This window comes from Schistocerca serialis, chromosome 3 (genome assembly GCF_023864345.2).
Source record: "Schistocerca serialis cubense isolate TAMUIC-IGC-003099 chromosome 3, iqSchSeri2.2, whole genome shotgun sequence".
Lineage (NCBI taxonomy): Eukaryota > Metazoa > Arthropoda > Insecta > Orthoptera > Acrididae > Schistocerca > Schistocerca serialis.
Genome location: NC_064640.1, coordinates 634,303,823 through 634,327,806, shown reverse-complemented (window position 1 = coordinate 634,327,806; position 23,984 = coordinate 634,303,823). Strand labels below are relative to the sequence as shown.

General features: G+C 43.2%; 1 protein-coding gene across 4 annotated transcripts in view; it reads left to right on the top strand.

The window, feature by feature from the left end:
- LOC126470515 (constitutive coactivator of peroxisome proliferator-activated receptor gamma-like) overlaps positions 1-23,984 on the top strand; it is a 750,708-nt gene that overhangs the window by 538,788 nt on the left and 187,936 nt on the right. For all 4 annotated transcript variants that reach the window (XM_050098423.1, XM_050098425.1, XM_050098426.1 and 1 more), the window contains one exon: positions 3,108-3,194. In XM_050098423.1, the coding sequence (XP_049954380.1) occupies positions 3,108-3,194 (87 nt within the window). The remainder of the gene's footprint in view (positions 1-3,107; positions 3,195-23,984) is intronic.

Here is a 23,984-nt window from a genome sequence, read left to right as displayed (position 1 = left end):
CAATCACAGATGGAAGCTGACAATCGCAAAGCTATAACTGACGTACCGATAAGAATACCTGAAATAGATGTCGTCATGTGTACCGACAACTTCTTTCATGAAACTTTGTTAGTGTTATCACAATATCTCACTAATCATCACTTGACTCGTATCCTGGTCATGGGGTTGTCTATGTTATTCGGGAACTGAAAAATACATTTTTTGCGAAGGGGCTGTGACATGAAACGGATAATACCGAGAGGAAGTTTTAATTGAGAGTTTGCGAATTACACTATTAGTATTAGTGATCATTCTTTCTTGAAACCTGGAAGACGCTGAATTGTACAGAATATTGTAACTTCCTGTAAAGAATGCCTCAACGAGCTACAACGTTTAATATAATTAAAATGATAATGCAAGGAAGGGGTAGAAACGCAACGTAATATCACTTTGAACCATGGGTGGAGAAGATGTCGGCCGTCGAGTTTTCAAAGAACTGTTGCACTATTCTCTTGATTTAGGATAATTTGTCTCGAAAGCGAGACGGGATGTGAATCCCGCTCCTGCATTGCGTAGCCACTGCGGCACGGTGCTTGCTGGGACAATGCATGGTCAAGATCTAGCTAAATGAACCGTGCAAATACGACATTAAAGTTTTTCGTGCCAGTTGGGTGTACGAAGAGGAATGGTCAAGATTCAGGGATATGACAGGAACGTTCACTTGAAGCAAAAAACTTCATATGGACATACGCCTTATTCCGAATGGTTTCTGGGGTAGAACACATCTAAATGTATATTGTTATTTATTTTCTGTGTCATTTAATACATTGTCAGGTTTACATATGTACGACAGTTAGAAAAAAGTACAGCATAAGTTTTTGCAGACATCAGTTGAAAAATACGTATCTGTAATACATTCACGTGTAAGCACTATGGTAAACGTTACATTACTGCTGTCGTACAGTTTACAATATATGTTCGAACGTCCCACCGGCAACTTCAATGCATTTGTGCTCTCGTGGGAGAACATGTTTTACTTTCCCGAGTACCTCTGCGCGTTCCCTGATGAGGGCAGCAGCTATCATGATTCGAGCAAGCAGTTCACTTCGTCGTATTCGCCTTTCGATTTTACACCTGAGACTTCATCCAACCCCTTAAACTAACATCTAATGGCGTAAGGTATGGCAATTTTCGTGATGAATTATTTGTACTACCCCGACAAATACGTGCCAGCCACTACCCCAAAAACAAATGTACTTTAAATGTATTCTACCCGAAAACCCTTCAGAACATGGTATGTGTCCATATGCAGTTTTTTGCTCTGCATGAGCGCGCCTGCCTATTTCTCCTGAGACACCCTGTATTTTTAAGCAACAACAGCATTATAAGGAGTTATACGACCTTCTGAGGGAGAATAGGTTGATCAAGGAAGCGAAAAGTACGAACGAAACCCAGGAGAGTTTTACAGGGTGACAATTATTGAACTATATGAAAAAAATGTGAATTAGCTACAAACTACGCCGTGCACAAACTTTATTCAACATGTAAACGTCACTACTGATACTCGGATGTAGGTTATGACACGTTCGGCATGCCTGCCATCATTCGTGATAATGAGGCGCAAAAGAATAGCGAAATTCTGCATGACCCGCTGAAGTGTCGGAACATCGATGCTGTCGATGACCTCCTGAATGACAGTTTTCAACTGAGAAATGGTTTTGGGGTTGTTGCTGTACACCTTGTCTTTACTATAGCCCCACAAAAAGGAGTCGCAGGTGTACAGATCCTGAGAATATGGCGACTAATCGAGGCCCATGCCACTGGCCTGTGGATACCCCAGAGCCAGAATGAGGTCCCCAAAGTGCTCCTCCAGGACGTCCAACACTTTCCTGCTTCAATGCGATCGAGCTCCGTCTTGCATGAACCACATCTTGTCGAAATCAGGGACACTTAGGATAATGGGGATGAAATCATCTTCCAAAACCTTCACGTACCGTTCGGTAGTCAGTGTGTCATCATGGAATATCGCACTGATTATTCGGTGACTGGACACTGCACACCACACAGTCAGTCGTTGGGGGTGAAGAGACTTCTCGATTGCAAAATGCCGTTTCTTAGTTCCCCAAATGCGCCAATTTTGTTTGTTGAAGAACCCATCCAAATGAAAGTGGGCTTCGTCGCTAAACCAAACCATACTGCGCATACTAATTCCCATCATGCCCCTCGGCCAACTGTGCAGTTTGAACGTCCTAGCGCAAACCGTCGAGAAGTTTTGACGATTTTATTTCATACAGTTCAATAATTGTCAACCTGTACGTGCAGATAAGAAAAAAAAAAATGCGTGTTGCTAGACGCTCCTGTAGGGGCTGTACTGAGGCCGTGGCGAGATAGTCCCCTGCCAACATAGCAGCCGTGGAGGGGGCGCAAAATGTGAGTTCTCCTGTCCCTTTTATTCCTATTTTCTTCCTACGAAAAGAAGCCTTTTCCTCTGCCTGCGAGTGTAAACGCAGTTATTTCTGCAGTATCATTTTATACAAGCAGCATCCTAAAGAAATAACTACTATCGAACTAATAAATGACTACTATCGAACAGACGTGTATCCCTAATATGCTTTTGTGGAAAGAGTGCGCTTCTTTCACACAGCTGTCCCCTCACAGCTCGCTCATGTTCAACCAAGCGTTCTTGCTGTCAATCGGTGATGATATTGTAGAGTCTCAATGGTTGGCGAGCGGGTACTGAAACATATATGCTAATTTGACCGATTTTGCAAACTGAGGACTGGAATGTGAAACTGTTTGTTCAGTTTGAACCTGGTATCTGTGTCATACACATGCCGGTTTCTAATGCTTCCAGTTGTTTCACCGTTCAACTCTTCTTGGCTATTCAGAGAAGACCGCATTGTACATCACGCTGATGGCGTTCCTTTAGAAAAGATCACCAGAAACTGAATCAGTGTTTTGCAGTCTCTCGCTGCGTTCTCTCTATATAATCTAATTGCAGCATTTTTGCTTGATTGGGAAACATATTATTTTCTGCGGTGCTTAACGATGCTTCTATGAAAGCCACTTTGTTCTAAAATATTTGTTGTACCCTTATTGTCGAGTAATACCCTACCTGTTTTATTCAGAGCTGGTACTAGATCAGTCTACCTCGCGAGGGACGTACCATTCTGCGGACAACGCTCGGACGCGGCCAAGAATGGTCCGGAAACAAGGTAGGTAAACAGGTAACAGGACCGAATCCTCCCAAACTGACACAAGGTATGTTGTATTATAGACAATAATATAGTTATCTCTGCCATGTTCCTTATCTCCTTCCCCTACCCCTCCCATGTTTCAAACAAAAAATATAGATTCACTTATGCACGCTTTGCGCGTGACCTTGAGCGGGACTTAGTCGCTGGCGCTGTGCCGACTGGACTTTATCTCAATAAGATAAAAGATAAAACTTTTAAACATACAATACACACTAAAATTTTTTGCATCTTCTACTGTACTTCATATGCTTTCTGTTGCCTGCTTGGAGTATTCATAACGTTTAGAACTGCTACTTGCTTCAAACGGGAGGATTCGGTCCCATCGTTTTTCAGACCCTTGCGGGCTTGTGAGGATCCGGAACCATTTTTCTGACCGCGGGAGGATTTGGGGCTGCGTCCCATCGCTCACCCCACCCCTTCCCTTTTCCCCCTGATCCCGCCCACAGACAATGAGTGCCTTTCATTGGGCTTATCGTAAGACCCTTAAAAATAAATCCAAATGTAGTGATAAAGGAAATGCGTCGCTTTTTCTTCTACAGTAAGTACTACAGGAGTTGTACAAAACTATGGAAACACGGCGAGAAATGAATTCTTGAACTCAGATGCAGATGCTAGTTCAGGCTGCAGGTTGTGCTGTTGTATTTGACAACGCACGGCACCTGTGCAATGTTCGTGTTTCGTTGAAAGCGTCAGTCGTGGTCAGAACAGCATTCCGTGTAGCTGTGCGTGTATTGTGTCCAAGATAAGTGAATTCGAACGTGGGCGAATTTTTGATGTTCCTACGGTAGGTGCTTCCGTATCCAAGGAAGCCAAAGTGTTTGGTGTTTAAAGAGGAAGAAGATTTATACCGCACACAGGGAAAGCGGAAAAACATCATCCGCTAAATGTCAAAGATTATGTGACAGTCTTGGTTGATCTGGTCCAATCCATAGTATAGAGTTTGGTCCCCACTTGTGATGCTGTGTCCCAAGATGACATGGCCCCTGTTCTCACAGCTCTCATCGTCCAGAACGTGTTCTGTGAGCACGCGGATGAACTGCTGCATCTCCCGTGGCCACTACACTCACGAGATACCAGTATTATCGAACCTTTGTGGTCTGCATTGAAGCGAAGCTTACGTGAGCGCTATGCACCTCCATCGTCGTTATCTGAACTTGCCGCTATTTTGCAGGAAGTATGGTATAATACTCCCTTGAGAATCTTACAAGACCTGTAATCATCCATTCCGAGATGACTGGAAGATGTTTTGAATGCCAGTGGTTTTGCTACACCGTATTAGGCATGAAAATGTGTTGCTTTTCGTGTTTCCATATTCTTGTCCACCCCCCTGTACAAAGACATTTCTCTGTAACAGAAATAAATTTACGAATCTTACTCCAGTGGTGAATATTAAAAGATGAAACACTTCATTTCCATTTAAGGCAACCCTGAGATCCCTGAGATCTTCAAAAGATTTTATTGAAAGCAGAAAGGACTACAGCTAGTACATTGCTCTAGCGTGAATAAAAATATACTCTCTTTTAAACTGAGCGGAACAAATGAAATTATAGAGTTCAGCTATCAGTTGTCCTTTTTAAATTTTATTGGCAGATCTAGATTTCAGCTAGAAACTAGCCATTCTCAATGCAGTATCATTTTTGATCAATGCATGTAATCCCTGTTGGTCTGGCTACATTCACAGTTCATTGAATTAAAAAAGGACGACTGATAGCTGAAATCTATTATTTACAATATAACAGTCGCTGCGTGCTACAGCCTTCTGAATGGAGGGAAACTGATATAATTTGTTATTTTTTGGTTTAATAATGGAATTTTTAATTCAATAATTTATAGATTATTTCATTCTCCGTCGTGAAAAGTGGAACTGAAATACAAAGAAATCGTCTAATTTAATACTGACGTGTTAAGCATAACACGCTGTTGAACTGCGTAATGTTACATGTGATGAAAACTCACCAGTATGTAGTTAAATTTAAGAAAATCTGCTATGAAGGAAGGGGGAAGGAAGGTCAGAGTTAAATGTCCCATTGACAGCTTAGTCAGCTGGCCAGAGTGGCCTAGCGGTTCTAGGCGCTACAGCCTGGGGCCGCGCGACCGCTACGGTCGCAGGTTCGAATCCTGCCTCGGGCATGGACGTATGTGATGTCCTTAGGTTAGTTAGGTTTCAGTAGTTCTAAGTTCTAGGGGACTGATGACCACAGCAGTTAAGTCCCGTAGTGCTCAGAGCCATTTGAGCTATTAGACAGCTTAGTCATTAGAAACAGAACTCAAACTTGGACTACGAAAAGATGGGGAATTAAATAGGCCATGCTCCATTCAAAGGAACCGTCCTGGCGTTTACCTCGCGCGAATTGGGAAATCAAAGAAAACCTAAATCCGGATGGGCGGACGGGGATTTGAAACGTTGTACTCCTGAATGCGAGACCAGTGTGTTAGCCACTGCTCCACCTCGTTCAGTAATGTGTCAGGGAAGTATATGAAAATTGATAATGGTTAAATTTCTTATGTGTGCATGTGAAAAAGAAGTCTCAAATTTGTGCGTGATACGAAAGAGAAATATTCTATTGATTAGATGATGTGTAAGTCGTACAGTTGCTAAGTATATATACTGGCAATGTTTCTAGCCCTCAACATCGAAAACTCTTTCAGAACTGAGTATAAAGCAACAGGGAGTTTCACAATTTCTTTTACAGACCTTTAGCGGTTGTAGATAGGATTTAGTACTTTGTAGATAAAGTTTTAATAAGGAACCCATTTCCGTTGCGATATAAAATAAGTTTAAAAATCACTTCCAAATCTCCCGCTTCACGGTACGCTCAAAAACTGTGAAGAGGGCGCCGTCGTAAGTCCCTGTTGTATCTATGACATCACATACCGTTTTCGTCCAGCTACGACTATGGTTGCGAGAAACTGGTAGGTTCAAATGGCTCTGAGCACTATGGGACTCAACTGCTGAGGTCATTAGTCCCCTAGAACTTAGAACTAGTTAAACCTAACTAACCTAAGGACATCACAAACATCCATGCCCGAGGCAGGATTCGAACCTGCGACCGTAGCGGCCTGGCGGTTCCAGACTGCAGCGCCTTTAACCGCACGGCCACTTCGGCCGGCTAAACTGGTAGGTTTGCAACTAGAAGTGTTGACTATGGTGTTCTAAGGACGCAGTGCAATCTCGCCTTTGAATTTTAGGGAAGTTGGATAGTCTGTGCGGGAAACCGCATGTAAGTCACTAGAGCGACCCATTGTTGAGTATTGTTCGAGTATTTGGGATCCGCACCAGGTCGAGTTAAAGGAAGACATAGAAGCAATTCTAAGATGGGCTGCTGATTTGTTACCGGTAGGTTCGAACAACACGCACGTACTACGGAGATGTGTCGGAAACCCAGATGGGAGTCGTTGGGGGTAAGTCGATCTTCTTTTCGAGGAGCAGTACTGAGAAAATTTAGAGTATCAGCATATGAGCATGACTGCAGAACGATTCTACTGCCACCAATGTACATTTAGCGTAAGGACTATGGAGATAAGATTAGAGAGATTTGGGCTTGTACGAAGACATGTAAACAGCTATAACGTACATGACAAACTGTGTATTGTGTTATAGAACATATTTCAGATCCTGTGTTATTAACTGACAATCTTGTCATTGCTATAGAAGTGCATAATGTAAGCACACTTATATTACTGATACATATGTATAGTTATCATTTTGTACAAATCGATACACATACAGTTGTTGGTTCCTCCACATCACATGCCACTGATGATGGGTTATGAACCCGAAAACCGGTTTTGGAAGATAAAACAATTCTACTGCAGCTCACGGTTTATTGAAGATGTATTTTAACAAATGTCTGAAAGCTGCTGAGCTCCAAGCATTCAAGATTTTTATACAGATAGCTGTTTTTCCCTCGTTTTGTTTGCGAGGGAAACTGGAAAGGAAATGACTCGTAGTTGTACAGGGTACCCTCCTCCGCGGACTTTACGGTAGCTTGCTGAGTATGTATGTAGATGCAGATGTAGACGAGGACGTCCTTCGTAACCTAAAAGAGAATCCGACGACTATTACTCGAATCATTGCCCATGCCACGGGCTCATGTAGAGGACACTTCTCAGAGCTCATTGCCTCCGCTGTATGTGTGTACTGTGAAGCGGCATATTTGAAAGTGAACCGATCTTCAAACATATTTACATTCAAACGGTTCATTTCCAGGTATGGGTTCCATTTCAAAATTTTCTTTACTAATTCCCCGTTCCAACTCATAGAAGTCTGTAATAGGAATTATGAAACACCACGTATTGACCATGAGGCGTCAGTTTCAGTGGATGAAGTTGACAGTCCACACGATCTTTCTGGAGCAACTGTCGACTTAAGGCATGTCTTATCAACTTGATATTTGAAAAAAACTTGTTTCGCCGCATGAAACGTCCTGAAGTAGTATTGTGTTTTATGTTAAGGCAAATCTTGGGTGGAATTTGACCCCGATTTGATGAGGACTTAATCGAAAAGTGTACATTTCAAATATGTTTATAATAATTAGTACAATATTTGACACTGAAGTCAGTGGCGGCTTGTAACCACACATTCGCAGTTATCTCGCTCACATCGAGTTTGCAGACCCACTTTTACTCAAAACTTTTTGCTTTCCATGTCAGTTTTCGGTACTAATTATGATACAATCTGTGTACGAAATCTGTACATGGGAACCTCTGACGCCCCACTCAGTTCGGCGTTACAACCGGCCCTGGTGGTACTACTATCATGTAAGTGGTTCCGTATGTGCTGGAGTGCTGGATTTCAATTTTTTCTGTAAAATCTCAGAAAATTTGCCCATACGTGCGATGGTGCACCATTTTGTGCGGCTATATTCCGGTCCATATTGGCCAGAATACAGAAAGGTTATGACTCTGTCTTTCCTTTTTCTGTTGAATGTTATCAGTCACATTAGAGGTCTCGTTTAGCTTATTGATCATGTACAAAATTCAGTTTTTAGTAGAAAGTTATGTGGGAAAATTATCTCCATTGACTGAAACAAGAAAATGGCCATGCACTTGCCTGGTGCTTGTAGTGAGGTTCGTTTCAATATTCCGTAGAACCCAGTTCTCCAAATCTGGTGTACACACAGTCCGCCGCGAGCTTGCACGTTCGTCTGTCTGAAAGATCCATGATCACATAGTCGCCGAAAAAAGGGCTTGAAATGTTGTGTGATGTGGTTGGTGCTTGTGAGGGTACTTGTTTTGGTATAGTCATGCTGCCTCTCGACTGTTCACTCTGTTTACCCGTAGACAAACACTATCTCGGCTTGTTCCCGACATGAATACCGGACTGTTCTGCTGCTTACAGAACGCTGCGTCAATCACACGGCTTGCAACACACAAGGAACACACGGCACGTGGTCAGAGGAACAGTCATTCGTCAGTGCCATCTATCATGGCAACGATCCATTTCGGGAGACTTGTTCGTAGGACATTTTTTCCTCCATTTCCAGTCAGGAATTCGTCACTGCAGTTTGTCGGTTTTATTAATGTTCACCATGTATATGTAACAAAAGAAAATGTATATAACAAACATCGGATGTTCGCATTTCGTTGGTGTACTCCTTTAAGTGGTGGGAAAGGTGTTTATACAGCCGTTCCATGTAGTTTGTGCACGCGATAAGGAGGATCGGTAGAAAATGCATTTTCTTAATTTTTCTAAGATCCACATAACAGTCGTTCTTGCCTGACGGGGATTTAGTTAAGTCCAGCTCTGAGTTTTACGCAGGCGCCTGTGCAATGCCTTACAAGATTTTTGCTAACTTTTCGGTAAGTATATAGGATTATTTTAAACAAAGAGCTGAGAGAATAAGGGGGTAACTTTGCTGGTTTCTTAACCAAGTGTTTATGTAAAACCATAGGACTGGCTGGAGGCACTGCTGGTTGCGGATCACTTTGGTACGTACATCAGCCAATAAGTATGAAAAATAATTCTGACTGGTCTTAAACTGTACCATATAGGGTTTTGATGTATTCAGCAGAAAAAGAAGACAACTGCTGTGTCATTAGAGATTGTACGATGCCTGTCAACCGGAGCAGATATCAAAATGGACTGTAATTAAATAGAGCTTAAGAAATCTTACACTTCCACGTTGCTATTAAGAAACCGTTTACATTTGTGGCATCCTCTGTCAGCTCTGATATCCTGCTGGGAATACCGGACGAAGTCCTCAGTTGGTAATGACATTTTTTTTCTACAAAAGTAAGATTACAGTCCTATGTTCCATCGGCGAAGACGTCTTTATAATGGCCAAGGATGGGGAACGAAATTGATAGTTGCCTGTTCGATGCTTTCATTCCACTATTCGCCTGATGTGTTTGAGGGAAATCACCGACACCTTAAATCTAGATGTCTGGTTAGATATTTTAAACACCCCATTCCACCACCAATGTGAGTTTACTTTTTAGCCAAAGCATCACGTCTCTTATTTGCTTTCTCCGACGTGCCAAATGGTAACGAAGAAGAAGTATTCACAAAAGCCATGATAGTTTTTGATATTTGTAGTTGGTTGGTTGTTTTGGGGAAGGAGACCAGACAGCAAGGTCATCGGCCTCATCGGATTAGGAAAGGACGGGGAAGGAAGTCGGCCGTGCCCTTTGAAAGGAACCATCAAAAATGGTTCAAATGGTTCTGAGCACTATGCGACTTAACTTCTGAGGTCATCAGTCGCCTAGAACTTAGAACTAATTAAACCTAACTAACCTAAGGACTTCACACACATCCATGCCCGAGGCAGGATTCGAACCTGCGACCGTAGCGGTCGCTCTGTTCCAGACTGTAGCGCCCAGAACCGCACGGCCACTCCGGCCGGCTAAAGGAACCATCCCAGCATTTGCCTGGAGCGATTTAGGGAAATCACGGAAAACCTAAATCAGGATGGCCGGACGCGGGATTGAACCGTCGTCCTCCCGAATGCGAGTCCAGTGTCTAACCACTGCGCCACATCGCTCGGTGATATTTTTATTAATGCACACAGCTCCAATGGACCACTTAACTTTGAAAGTATGACACGTCGCTTTAAACTTTAGTATACATCATGAAAAACTGTCAGCAAAGTATAATGAACGGGCTGGAAACAACCGCCCTCGTTCGTGTCTTTTATATTTTACTAAGCTTATTTTTGTGCGCGTTCTGTGCCTGACGCCTAGGCAACGTCATCTTGTTCATTGTTAGAAACATGGCAGCAATTGAGGCATAACTGGTCGGTTTCAATTAGAAGGAATGGCTACATAAAATTAATCAGCGCTCCCACTATAACATCTTGGAGAGAAAATGGTAAAAATATGAAAAACTGCGTTTTAAAAGATGTAATCCTCTAATAGAAACGTAATTCCCTCACACGCCGCTACAAACATACACACAGAAAAGTGCTATACGTAAAACACACAGTGAAGTGATGTTATTAAAAATGTTAAAATAAATGTAAGATAACAGAACATCAGCTACACTAATCACAACTGTAGCTATTTGCTCGCTCACAACAAAAGGAAAAAAAGACTAGCCATCCCCCCTAGAAACCCGTGAAAATCTTCTGCCTCATAACTGCTGTGCGAGACTTTGACACAGAACTTCAAATCTATACCGTTAGATAAAAGAGAACTATTGAAGCTGACAAACAGCATGCTAACTTCCTGTCACAATATATAGCAATTTTTGAACAGTGGTAGGTCTTCTAAACGGAGGAGGATCCCTTGCGTTGTAGGTCAGTGCCTTACGTAGGGGCGTATTGAAATCAGTTTCTTGTGCTACAGTGGCCAGGACAAAACGCACGGCAGAGCTAGGCCGTTGACTTCACTGTATACAGCTTCTTGTCTCAATCTAAACACCCTTTCACCAACAGGCAAATCACTATCACAGTAAGGCGACTGCCATATAGTACAAGAATATTGTCCATGCATGTAACCATTTGGGTTTCATATTCAGCGATTTCCTTATTTTGCACTTGCCCTGGTACCTAATACTACCAGGGCTTGCTGAAAAATAATGCCTCTAAATTTTTTATTCTGGTCTCAATATCGGTTGAAGTATTACATGTCACGCGTATTACTCTGTCGACTTTCCCGCTTCGCTGACGCAAGTTGCAACCCACTGTGGCAAGAGGGCTCCGAATTATGGCGTGTTTGTTTTAGCCGTAACTGAGCTCAGAGTACTATACATCAAACAGCTAAACGCAACAGAATACACACTCCTACTGATATGAGAAATAGTTCAGCGTCATAAAGCTTCAACTCATAGTATTAACGAATACCGTATAAAGTCAGATGCCAGACTGAGTTTCATAGGAAGAATCTTAAGGAAATGTAACTCGTCCACGAACGAAGTGGCTTACGAGGCGCTTGTTCGCCCGAATCCAGAATATTTTTCGTGAATCTAGGATCCGTACGAGGTAAGACTGATAGGAGAAATAGAGGAGATCCAACAAAGAACCGCGCGTTTCGTCACGGGAACGTTTAGTCGGCGCGAGAGCGTTACGTAGATGCCCAACAAACTCCAGTGGCAGACTCTTGAGGAGAGGCGCTGTTCATCACGGAGAGGTTTACTGTTGAAATTTTGAGAGAGCGCATCTCGGGAAGAGCCGGATAATGTATTACTTCTTTCCACATGCGTCTCGCTAAATCACCAGGACAAGAAAATACGAGAAATTAGAACTAACGCAGAGGCTTACCGACAGTCATTCTTCTCACGCGCCATTCGCGAGTGGAACAGGGAAGGAGGGGTCATTTAGTGGTACCAGAGGTACCCTCCGCCACACACCGTTAGATTGATAGCGGAATATGATGTAGATGAAAATATAAAATTTGTGACTCTATGAAGCTCCCTCCAAGTATTGTTTTAATAATTCCGTACCTGACCTCGCGTAAATCGTAATAACACTCACATGGAAGGAGAGCACAATTTTCTACTTACTTGTGGTCTTGTTGGTGGAGTGTCCTTCGCTGGAGCAGTGGACTGGAAGAAAAGTAGTTGTATGGAATACTTTTTATTAAGTGGTCATGCTATAGATAACCTCTGTCCTGGCCACGTGTAGCACACGCCAGAGCAAAGACATTCAGGGACTAAAAGGATTCTCATAGTCGAGATTAGTTCGTGGAACTACCTTTTGATACTGAGTTTGTTGTCTGAAATTCGATATCCAACAGAAACAACGTAAACAGAACACACGAGGGACCACTAAATCAGAATTATATGGAAAAAACATAAGTTGGTTACAAACTACGACGTGCACACACTTTATTCAACATGTAAACGTCAATACAGATATTAGGATGTAGGTTATGACGTGTTCGATATGCCTGCCGTCATTGGCGATGGTGTGGTGCAGACGAATATTGAAATTCTGCATAACCCGCTGAAGTGTCGGAACATCGATGCTGTTTTCAGCTCAGCAATGGTTTTTGGGCTATTGATGTACAAGGAGTCGTATGTGTTCAGATCCGCAGAATATGGCGGCCAATCGAACCCCATGCCAGTGGCCTCTGGGTACCCCTGGGCCAGAATACGGTCCCCAAAAGTGCTCCTCCAGGACATCAAACACTCTCCCGCTTCGATGGGATCGAGCACCGTCTTGCATGAACCACATATAGTCGAAATGAGGGTGTCTTTGGATAATGGGGATGAAATCATCTTCCAAAAGCTTCACGTACCGTTCGGTAGTCAGCGTGTGCCATCAAGGAATATCGCACCGATTATTCCGTGACTAGGCATTGTACACAACACACTCACTCGTTCAACATCTACATCTACACGGATACTCTGCAAATCACATTTAAGTGCCTGGCAAAGCGTTCATCAATCCACCTCCACAATTCTCTCTTATTCCAATCTCGTACAGCACGCGGTAAGAACGGACACCAATATCTTTCCGTGCGAGCTCTGATTTTCCTTATTTTATCGTGGTGATCGTTTCTCCCTATGTATGTCGGTGTCAACAAAATATTTTCGCATTCGGAGGAGAAAGCTGGTGAAGAGACTTATCGATAGCGAAATGCGGATTCTCAGTCCCCCGAATGAGCCAATTTTGCTTATTGACGTACCCATCCTAATGGAAGTGGGCTTCGTCGCTAAACCAAACCATACTGCGCATACTAATTCCCACGATGCCCCGCAGGCAACCGTGCAGTTTGAACGTCCTAACGCAAACCGTTGAGAAGTTATGGCAATATTATTTCACATAGTTGAATAATTGTCACCCAGTATGTTATTGGATTCAGTGCTGGCTGGCTTCAGCTTGTTTTTTGCCATTACGGTATTTGCATTAAGCGCTTTAGAAAAAGCGCGGGAAACCCAAATCATAAGGGCTGGACATAGCAACTCCATCCTCTCGACACATTTCAGCCTGGTAAAAAGATCTTCGATTACTTCCTCGGTTGAAGAGATGCCGCAAAATTGGGCTTTTGTATCCGACGCTGAAATCCTTTCATTATATTCTGAAATTGGATCAAGACGGAATAAGAACAAAACGAAGTTAAACGAAATGAGCGGTACAAAAGGACAGAACAAAGTGAATTCCAGGTGCGAGAGAGGCTCGCATCCACTGATCACGAAAATCAGTACCAGTTCCTGCGGTCACTGATACTGCGTGTGCCGCTGCCCCTGCCTTTCGGGGCATACTAATATCGGATCTGCTGATTAGTTAAGATTCATAACGTCATGAGAAAGGCAACTTGATGGTCTTTCCAGTTTTCTCACGGTGCTGTGTCCCTTCGTGGCAGTAATATTTAAAATGGAGATAGTTTCGCAATTTTTCAAACACGTGCGTCGCGCATGGATTCACGAAACTTATGGTAGCGATCTTTTTTTTTCTTTTGGCACGAGGAAGATAACATCTGAGACAGAGGTGGTGTGCCCAGTTTGCAGTTGCAAATTATATCTGAAAAACACTGCATAACATTCCCAGTAACATGGGGTTACTATGGAGGCAGAGACTTTGAGACTGGGCAACGCGAACTTCAAAAAAATAGGAGACAGAAACTGAAAAGGCAGTTAATTCCATGTTTTAAAACGGTGTGCTCCAAGAACAAAAGAGTGCATCTACAAAGGAGACTGCTTACAAAACATTCGTACAAAAGTGAATACTGTATTTCCCAAACACGCAGGACCCATACGAAATCGGACTAAAAGGGTATATTCACCTAAACTTAGAAGTAACTTATCTACTTTCACGTGTACACCGTAGCCTGGTGCTAAACAAATCGTTGCCAGAATTAAAAGTAGCGATAATGGAAAAGAATTGCAGCAACAATGTGTGTTTGAACACCCGACGTTCACAGTAATAATCTACATCTACATCTACATTTATACTCCGCAAGCCACCCAACGGTGTGTGGCGGAGGGCACTTTACGTGCCACTGTCATTACCTCCCTTTCCTGTTCTAGTCGCGTATGGTTCGCGGGAAGAACGACTGTCTGAAAGCCTCCGTGCGCGCTCTAATCTCTCTAATTTTACATTCGTGATCTCCTCGGGAGGTATAAGTAGGGGGAAGCAATATATTCGATACCTCATCCAGAAACGCACCCTCTCGAAACCTGGCGAGCAAGCTACACCGCGATGCAGAGCGCCTCTCTTGCAGAGTCTGCCACTTGAGTTTGTTAAACATCTCCGTAACGCTATCACGGTTACCAAATAACCCTGTGACGAAACGCGCCGCTCTTCTTTGGATCTTCTCTATCTCCTCCGTCAACCCGATCTGGTACGGATCCCACACTGATGAGCAATACTCAAGTATAGGTCGAACGAGTGTTTTGTAAGCCACCTCCTCTGTTGATGGACTACATTTTCTAAGGACTCTCCCAATGAATCTCAACCTGGTATCCGCCTTACCAACAATTAATTTTATATGATCGTTCCACTTCAAATCGTTCCGTACGCATACTCCCAGATATTTTACAGAAGTAACTGCTACCAGTGTTTGTTCCGCTATCATATAATCATACAATAAAGGATCCTTCCTTCTATGTATTCGCAATACATTACATTTGTCTATGTTAAGGGTCAGTTGCCACTCCCTGCACCAAGTGCCTATCCGCTGCAGATCTTCCTGCATTTCGCTACAATTTTCTAATGCTGCAACTTCTCTGTATACTGCAGCATCATCCGCGAAAAGCCGCATGGGACTTCCGACACTATCTACTAGGTCAATGCAGTATTAGCCGACCGACACGACTGGTTAAACGTAGATCTATAGTACTTTTATAGATGACGAAATTACACTGGTGTGCAAAACTTATGGGCAAAAATAGCTTTCGCGTGATATGTCACTGGCAAGTAACGTAGCTCGATGAAACTTAGAGCATACACAGAAACAACTGCTACAGTATAGTGCAGAGGTAACCGAAAGAAATACGCAGTGAAACGAACAAAAATAACTTTATTCAAAGACAATAATTACACTGAAGTCACCGCCGTTCATGATGGTTCCTTGGACATTACAAATGGCGGGACATGGTTTTAAATAGGGTGTGTGATCACTACGGACGGCAGTGCATAGTGTGCAACGTGATATCATGCTGGCCACAAGGTTAGTAAGGAGTTCTCGTGGTAGGGCGATCCATTCCGCCGCCAGCGTGGTTGACAACTGCTGGACTTGGTGGTTCATGTGGACGTGATGTAATGAGTCTCCCAAACGCATACCATCGTGCCCGATGCGACTTAAGTCGGGGGAACGGGTAAGCTTGTCCATTCGCCGAATATCCTCTCGTTCCAGGAGCTCTTCCACCTGCGCAGATCGATGCCGTCGCATCCATAAAAATGAAGTCAGAGCCCACTGAAAAGACACGTTGGGGAAGGAGTACAGCGTCACAATAACGTTGACCGGTGAGCGTACCGTGTTGATGGATTTGGAGGTCAGTACACCCACGCTATAGTATGTCTTTTCACACCTGGACTACCAGAATTATCATGTTCGGTAATGTTCCTGGGCACATTAGATGTTCCCAACTCTTGCCTTGTGAAGGAACGGTCGACAATGGTCCTGGGTGCCTAACCAAATAAGATATGTGCGATTAGATTAGATTAGATTATTTTTTCGTTCCATAGATCCGTGCTGAGGAGATCCTCGTGGATGTGGAACATGTCAATTTTTTTTAAAAGCTGAAATAACAATACTAATAGTATGAATATATACATACATCATTTGTTTCCATTAAAAAATTCGTCAATGGAGTAGAAGGAGATGGCCACTAGTAAGTTCAAAAATGGTTCAAATGGCTCTGAGCACTATGGGACTTAACATCTGTGGTCATCAGTCCCCTAGAACTTCGAACTACTTAAACCTAACTAACCTAAGGACATTACACACATCCATGCCCGAGGCAGGATTCGAACCTGCGACCGTAGCAGTCGCGCGGTTCCGGACTGAGCGCCTAGAACCGCTAGACCACCGCGGCCGGCCACTAGTAAGTCTTTCAGGCTCCTTTTAAACTGATCTTTATTTGTAACTAAATTTTTTATGTTTGCTGGCAAATTATTGAAGATGAGTGTTCCTGAGTAGTGGACCCCTTTTTGAACTAAAGTAAGTGCTTTTAAGTCTTTGTGCAGATCATTTTTGTTCCTGGTATCAACTGAGTTGTTTGTTGGAAAAAGAGGTATATTATTTAGGACGAATTTCATTAAGGAGTAAATATACTGAGAGGCAGTAGTTAGTATACCCAGTTCTTTGAAGAGGTTTCTACAGGACGCCGGCGAATTTACTCCACAAATAATACGTATTACACGCTTTTGGACTCTGAAAACTTTTGTTTGACTTGAAGAGTTGCCCCAAAATATTATACCATATGACATTATGGAATGAAAGTAGGCAAAGTATGCAAGCTTTTTCATTTTTATGTCGCCTATGTCTGCTAACACTCGAATTGCAAATACAGATTTGTTAAGGCGTTTCTGCAGTTCTGTGGCGTGCTCCTCCCAACTGAATTTATTAGCAAGTTGTAATCCCAGGAATTTAAGACTGTCAACCTCTTCTATCTGCTCTTCTTCATACTTTATGCATATGCTGGGTGGAAACCTCTTACAGGTTCTGAATTGCATATAGTGAGTCTTTTCGAAGTTTAATGTCAGTGAGTTGGACTTAAACCATCTATTAATATCCATGAAAATATCATTAGCAGATCTTTCTAGAACTACACTCGACATACTATTTATTACAACACTTGTGTCATCTGCAAACAAAAGGAACTCAGCTTCTGGCAGTGTAACTGATGAGAGATCATCAATGTACACAAGAAAAAGCAATGGTCACAAGATGGATCCTTGTGGGACACCACATCTAATTTCTTCCCATTCTGATGATGACTGATGACTTAATTCACTAGTCCCTTGCACTGACACCCTTTGTTTCCTGTTAGCGAGGTATGACTTGAACCATTTTGCAGCACTGCCCGTGACACCATAGAATTCTAATTTATTTAAAAGGATGTCGTGGTTCACACAATCGAATGCCTTTGACAAATCACAGAAAATACCTGCTGCTTGTAACTTGTTATTAATGAATTAAGTACATTTTCACTGTAGGTGTAAATAGCCTTCTCGATATCAGAACCCTTCAGAAATCCAAACTGTGTTCTTGATAATATGTTATTTGTGGTCAGATGGTTGAGAAGCTGCCTGTACAATACTTTTTCTAAAATTTTTGAGAATGCTGGCAAAAGTGAAATCGGTCTGTAGTTTGATGGTATCTCTTTATCGCCTTTCTTGAATAGAAGCTTAACATCTGCATATTTTAGCCAGTCAGGAAATGTCCCAGCTATAACTGACTGGTTACACAAGTAACTTAGAATTGTACTTAACTCACAGGAACAGGCCTTAATTAACTTTGTTGATATTTCGTCATAACCACTAGAGGGCTCAATGGTTCAAATGGCTCTGAGCAATATGGGACTTAACATCTGTGGTCATCAGTCCCCTAGAACTTAGAACTACTTAAACGTAACTAACCTAAGGACAGCACACAACACCCAGCCATCACGAGGCAGAGAAAATCCCTGACCCCGCCGGGAATCGAACCCGGGAACCCGGGCGTGGAAAGCGAGAACGCTACCGCACGGCCACGAGATGCGGGCATAACCACTAGAATTCTTTGTTTTAAAGATTTTATTATGGAAGTTATTTATTTTGGTGAAGTGAGCGACATATTCATGTACCTGAAGCTATTTGTAAAGGTTAGTTTCAGATATTCAAGGGCATTATTTACTGACAATCCCATTCTATCAGTAACGGATATAAAGTACTTGTTAAATAGATTTGCCACACTATGCCCATCGGTTACTAATGTGTCATCTACCCTTAGTGAACTGTCAGAAGAGGAATTACGCCAAAGTCTGAACGAAACTTACATTCTTCAAGTACAGTGTTGTGCTGCGACCCTACCTTTGGTCGGAAAATTATTAGTCTTTAACAAAAGTAAGGAAAAGTAGCATGGAAGCGCCATAGTGCATTACTTCAAGATCCGCTGGTCGGTAGCCACAATTGTGAAGACATGTGGAGATATGCCAGTGGATTCCGCAGTGAGGGTAGCTGAGCTCAGCGGCAAAGTGCCCGGGTTTTAGTGAAACAAATAGGCAATAGAGGCATATAAATAAGTCTGGATTTTAAGACCGGGGTCACTTGTCATGGCGAGAAGCCAGCATTGCCACCAAGACGCCAAAGCAACGCCAGACAATGAGGCGACTGGCTCCACCAGCTGCAGTCATGGGTTAGAGACCAGGCTGCACCTGCTATCTGCACTAAGTCCTACACGGAACTTGGTGTCTCAGCCGTGCCGATCTGCTGTCCGTGCCTGCCGACTCCGACAGTGGGTTACTAGTGGGACTCGGCCCCTCAACACGAGCCGCCAGCTGACTACTGTCCGAGGGCAGCGAGTCGTATCCTACACATAGCCGTCTTCGTGTTCCTTCACAGCGACGCGAGAGGGGCGAGGGCCTACATGACGCTGAGGAATAGCGCACAAGCGGGCTCCACCAACACCGACTCAAAGGAAGGCCTCGGCGCTTGTTGGTGACGTAACGTCAGCTAGGCACGGCGAACGCCAGGTCTGCTGCAGGCAGAAACGCCTGGGCGTGCTTATCACTATAAATCTCTCATCTTTAGACAAAATGTTTGGTATTGTTTTGGATTCTGCAATTTTATTTAGATGAAAGATTTTCTTACTATCGTAAAGCTACAAATGAAGATCATATCTCTGTACTACCGAACCCTGTCGAAACAAACGTAGATCAATGTGAGAAGACGCTTTGTCCCAATGCAAGCTTAGGAAATTTTACATTCAAGTAACTATATTTGTCGTTGTTGTGGTCTTCAGTCCTGAGACTGGTTTGATGCAGCTCTCCATGCTACTCTATCCTGTGCAAGCTTATTCATCTCCCAGTACTTACTGCAACCTACATCCTTCTGAATCTGCTTAGTGTATTCATCTCTTGGTCTCCCTCTACGATTTTTACCTTCCACACTGCCCTCCAATGCTAAATTTGTGATCCCTTGATGCCTCAGAACATGTCCTACCAACCGGTCCGTTCGTCTTGTCAAGTTGTGCCACAAACTCCTCTTCTCCGCAATTCTATTCAATACCTCCTCATTAGTTATGTGATCTACCCATCTAATCTTCAGCATTCTTCTGTAGCTCCACATTTCGAAAGCTTCTATTCTCTTCTTGTCCAAACTATTTATCGTCCATGTTTCACTTCCAAACACGGCTACACTCCTTACAAATACTTTCAGAAACGACTTCCTGACACTTAAATCTATACTCGATGCTAAATTTCTCTTCTTCAGAAACGCTTTTCTTGCCATTGCCAGTCTACATTTTATATCCTCTCTACTTCGACCATCATCAGTTATTTTGCTCTCCAAATAGCAAAACTCCTTTACTACTTTAAGTGTCTCATTTCCTAATCTAATTCCCTCAGCATCACCCGACTTAATTCGACTACATTCCATTATCCTCGTTTTGCTTTTGTTGATGTTCATCTCATATCCTCCTTTCAAGACACTGTCCACTCCATTCAACTGATCTTCCAAATCCTTTGCTGTCTCTGACAAAATTACAATGTCATCGGAAAACCTCAAAGTTTTTATTTCTTCTCCGTGGATTTTAATTCCTACTCCGAATTTTTCTTTTGTTTCCTTCACTGCTTGTTCAATATACACATTGAATAACATCGGGGAAAGGCTACAACCCTGTCTCACTCCCTTCCCAACCGCTGCTTCCCTTTCATGTCCCTCGACTCTAGCCGGCCGAAGTGGCCGAGCGGTTAAAGGCGCTACAGTCTGGAACCGCACGACCGCTACGGTCGCAGGTTCGAATCCTGCCTCGGGCATGGATGTGTGTGATGTCCTTAGGTTAGTTAGGTTTAAGTAGTTCTAAGTTCTAGGGGACTTATGACCACAGCAGTTGAGTCCCATAGTGCTCAGAGCCATTTGAACCATTTGAACCCTCGACTCTTATAACTGCCATCTGGTTTCTGTACAAATTGTAAATAGCCTTTCGCTCTCTGTATTTTACCCGTGCCTCCTTTAGAATTTGAAAGAGAGTATTGCAGTCAACATTCTCAAAAGCTTTCTCTAAGTCTACAAATGCTAGAAACGTAGGTTTGTCTTTCCTTAATCTTTCTTCTAAGATAAGTCGTAAGGTCAGTATTGCCTCACGTGTTCCAATATTTCTACGGAATCCAAACTGATCTTCCCCAAGGTCGGCTTCTACTAGTTTTTCCATTCGTCTGTAAAGAATTCGCGTTAGTGTTTTGCAGCTGTGGCTTTTTAAACTGATAGTTCGGTAATTTTCACATCTGTCAGCACCTGCTTTCTTTGGGATTGGAATTATTACATTCTTCCTGAAGTCTGATGGTATTTCGCCTTTCTCATACATCTTTCTCACTAGATGGTAGAGTTTTGTCAGGAGTGGCTCTTCCAAGGCCGTCAGTAGTTCTAATGGAATGTTGTCTACTCCCGGGGCCTTGTTCGACTATATTTACTTGATCCATTTTGTTATGGAAACTTAAATCAATCCCCTTACAATGAAATCGTTTTATTTATTTATTTATTTTCGTTTGACATCGTCACTGGAAATGTGAACTAATTTACGTGTGTAACTGTCCAACTGTTGCCAGTCATTAGATTACAGTCGTTTTCAACGAAAGGAATTCTAAACAGGAAACAAAATAGCTTCATACATCGAAAATACTGCTGAGCTTAAACTTTTTTAAACATGCGCATTAGAAAAGATAAATATTCCCCTCTTACAACTGAAAGGAGAAACTTTATAAGATAAAAAAAAAATCTATTTGATAAAACAAGTATCTCTCTTTTGCCTCTTCCTCTGTCCCCCACCCCTTCCCCCAACGTGTAAAATCGCAAGATATTTCATTAACATTCAGTGCTACTCACCGCAGAGTCAACCGAGATGCATAAAGAAGAGCACCAATGTGTTCACATTTTCTTGTAAAAGCAACCCAGTACAAACGTAACTTCCTCAGATTTACAAAAAAAGTAAAGAAGCACGCATTCTGTCGCTGCTGGACCACGAAGTTGTTTTTGTATGTCAATCCTTAAAACAGGTGGAAATTTAAGTTCAGGATTACACTATTTGTTAAGAAGTGTAACAAATTGCGCAATTAATTGAGTGCAGAAATGTCTCAGGACAATGTGTGTTGGTCAACTACCGCCAATAGTTTCACATTTCCCTGTGTCAGGGAGGGAGACACCACCATTATGAGTATGCCTGCAACAGACGTGGCGTTCGCCGTGCCTAGCTGACGTGACGTCACCAACAAGCTCCGAGGCCTTACTTTGAGTCGGTGTTGGCTCCACACAGCATCACCGCTGCCTTGTGCAGAGCGGGGAAGCGGCCTCGCGAGTGGACACCATCGCAGCACAACATGACGTCAAGGCCCATTGCCTAACACAGGCTGCCGGCCTCAGTAGCACATGGTGCCAGCCCAGCAGCACGAGGGAGAAGTTGCTGCCTATACATCAGCCCCGGGCAGGATCAGGAGGAGACGTGTGCCTGCCTCACTACGCCACGTATCAAGATCAATAAAGTTATTTGCAGTTGTTAAGAGTGTTTACCCTGGGCTCCACGGCCTGTCACCACCACCCAGCACTTTACAGAGTGGCGTCAGGACCGACGTCACTGCAGTCGACAGTGGAGGGGTGCCATCCCTGTAGCGCATCATCCGAACCACAGACTTCAGTATCGTCGTCAGCTTAAGTGAAACTGTTTTTGCTCTTGTGTGGTGATAGTAATGGGGTCAGAGTTTAATGGGCGTAATTGTCTGAACGCTACCTTTACAAGACTGGAGGACTTATCACTGTGACTTATCACAGTTTAGCGGGAATTCTAGAGATGAGTGATAGGTGACTGTGCATAGTACTCAGTGTATTTTGCTTGGAAACACTGCTCCGTGTGCTGAATCGGTAGTAGTGAATTGATTCATCTGTAACCGTTTTGGGCACACAGCTGGCAGTGCTGGGAGTCCACGTGGCTCGTGATTAGACAGAAGAAATGGGTGATAGAGTACTCTGTGACGACCTGTTCTACCTATATTAATTTTGTTATTCCTCTGTGTTTATCTGAGTTGTGAAAATGAGTAAGTTCGAGGCAGAGGCAAAGTCAGAGACACAAAGTTTCGCCAGTGAGGTAGCTTTGCAACCTTTAGTGGATCAGGTAGCTCAAATGGGATCCAGTAATGTAGCTGTAAATAATGTACTGGCAGAGAAGTATCACGAAGTACGGTTGTTGAGGTCTCAGATTCTAGGGAAGGATTCGGCTATTGCTAACCTTGTTTCTCCCTTCTCTGGCAGGACGTCTGAGGATGTGGTAACATTTGTGGAAGATCTCAAGTCATCGGCTAACTTAGGTGTTGTTCGGATAAGCAGTTACTGCACACTGCGTAATTATGTTTGACGGGGGAAGCAAAGTTATTCGAGGGGTACAGAGAAGCTTAGGCAATGGAGGGACTTTTGATTAACTGAGACAGGCGTTAGAACAACGGTATAACATGCAAAATAGCGCGCGGTTTTATCGGGAGCAATTGGGTACTGTGCCCAGAAGGTATATGAGGCAGTGGGATAGGATCAGGAAGTTGAATGTTCACACCTATGAGTTATCGCAGGATGACGAGTTGAACGAAGTGGTACTGTAGGAGGCTGAACAGGGGACACTGTATGCTTTTCTGAGGCATTTGCCACCAGAGATGTCTAGCTGGCTACATACAGGGGACCTAAAGATCTCCACGCTGGGATTAAGTTGGCGCTAGAATACGAGCAAATTGATAGATCGACAGGGGCGGAGGATCAGAAACATGTATTCTCATAGACAGTGCTACCAGGATGAACGAGTGATGGGTTTAGTAGAGGTGGCCAGCAATTTAATGTGAATGGTGGTAGGGGGGATGTAGGTCACTGACAAGGATATAGGGGTGATAATGAAGGTGGTGCAGGGAGATGGAAGGCTTCGTTCAAGTTAGGGGGAATCACCAGGACCACAGACAGGAGTTCCTAGTAAAGTAAATGCAGTAAGAACGAATCCAGAGGTGGAATGTGCCATAATGGGTGTGATAGGTGGCAGGAAATATTAAAGTTTTGTTGGATACAGGGGCACATGTGTCAGTGGCCTCAAGAGAGTTAGTGGGAAGGAGGCGCTGGAACCCACCATGTTATAATTTGCGTGGGGTAGAGGATAGTGAAATACGACCATTGGTATCAGCAGCGACGAGTTTTTCGT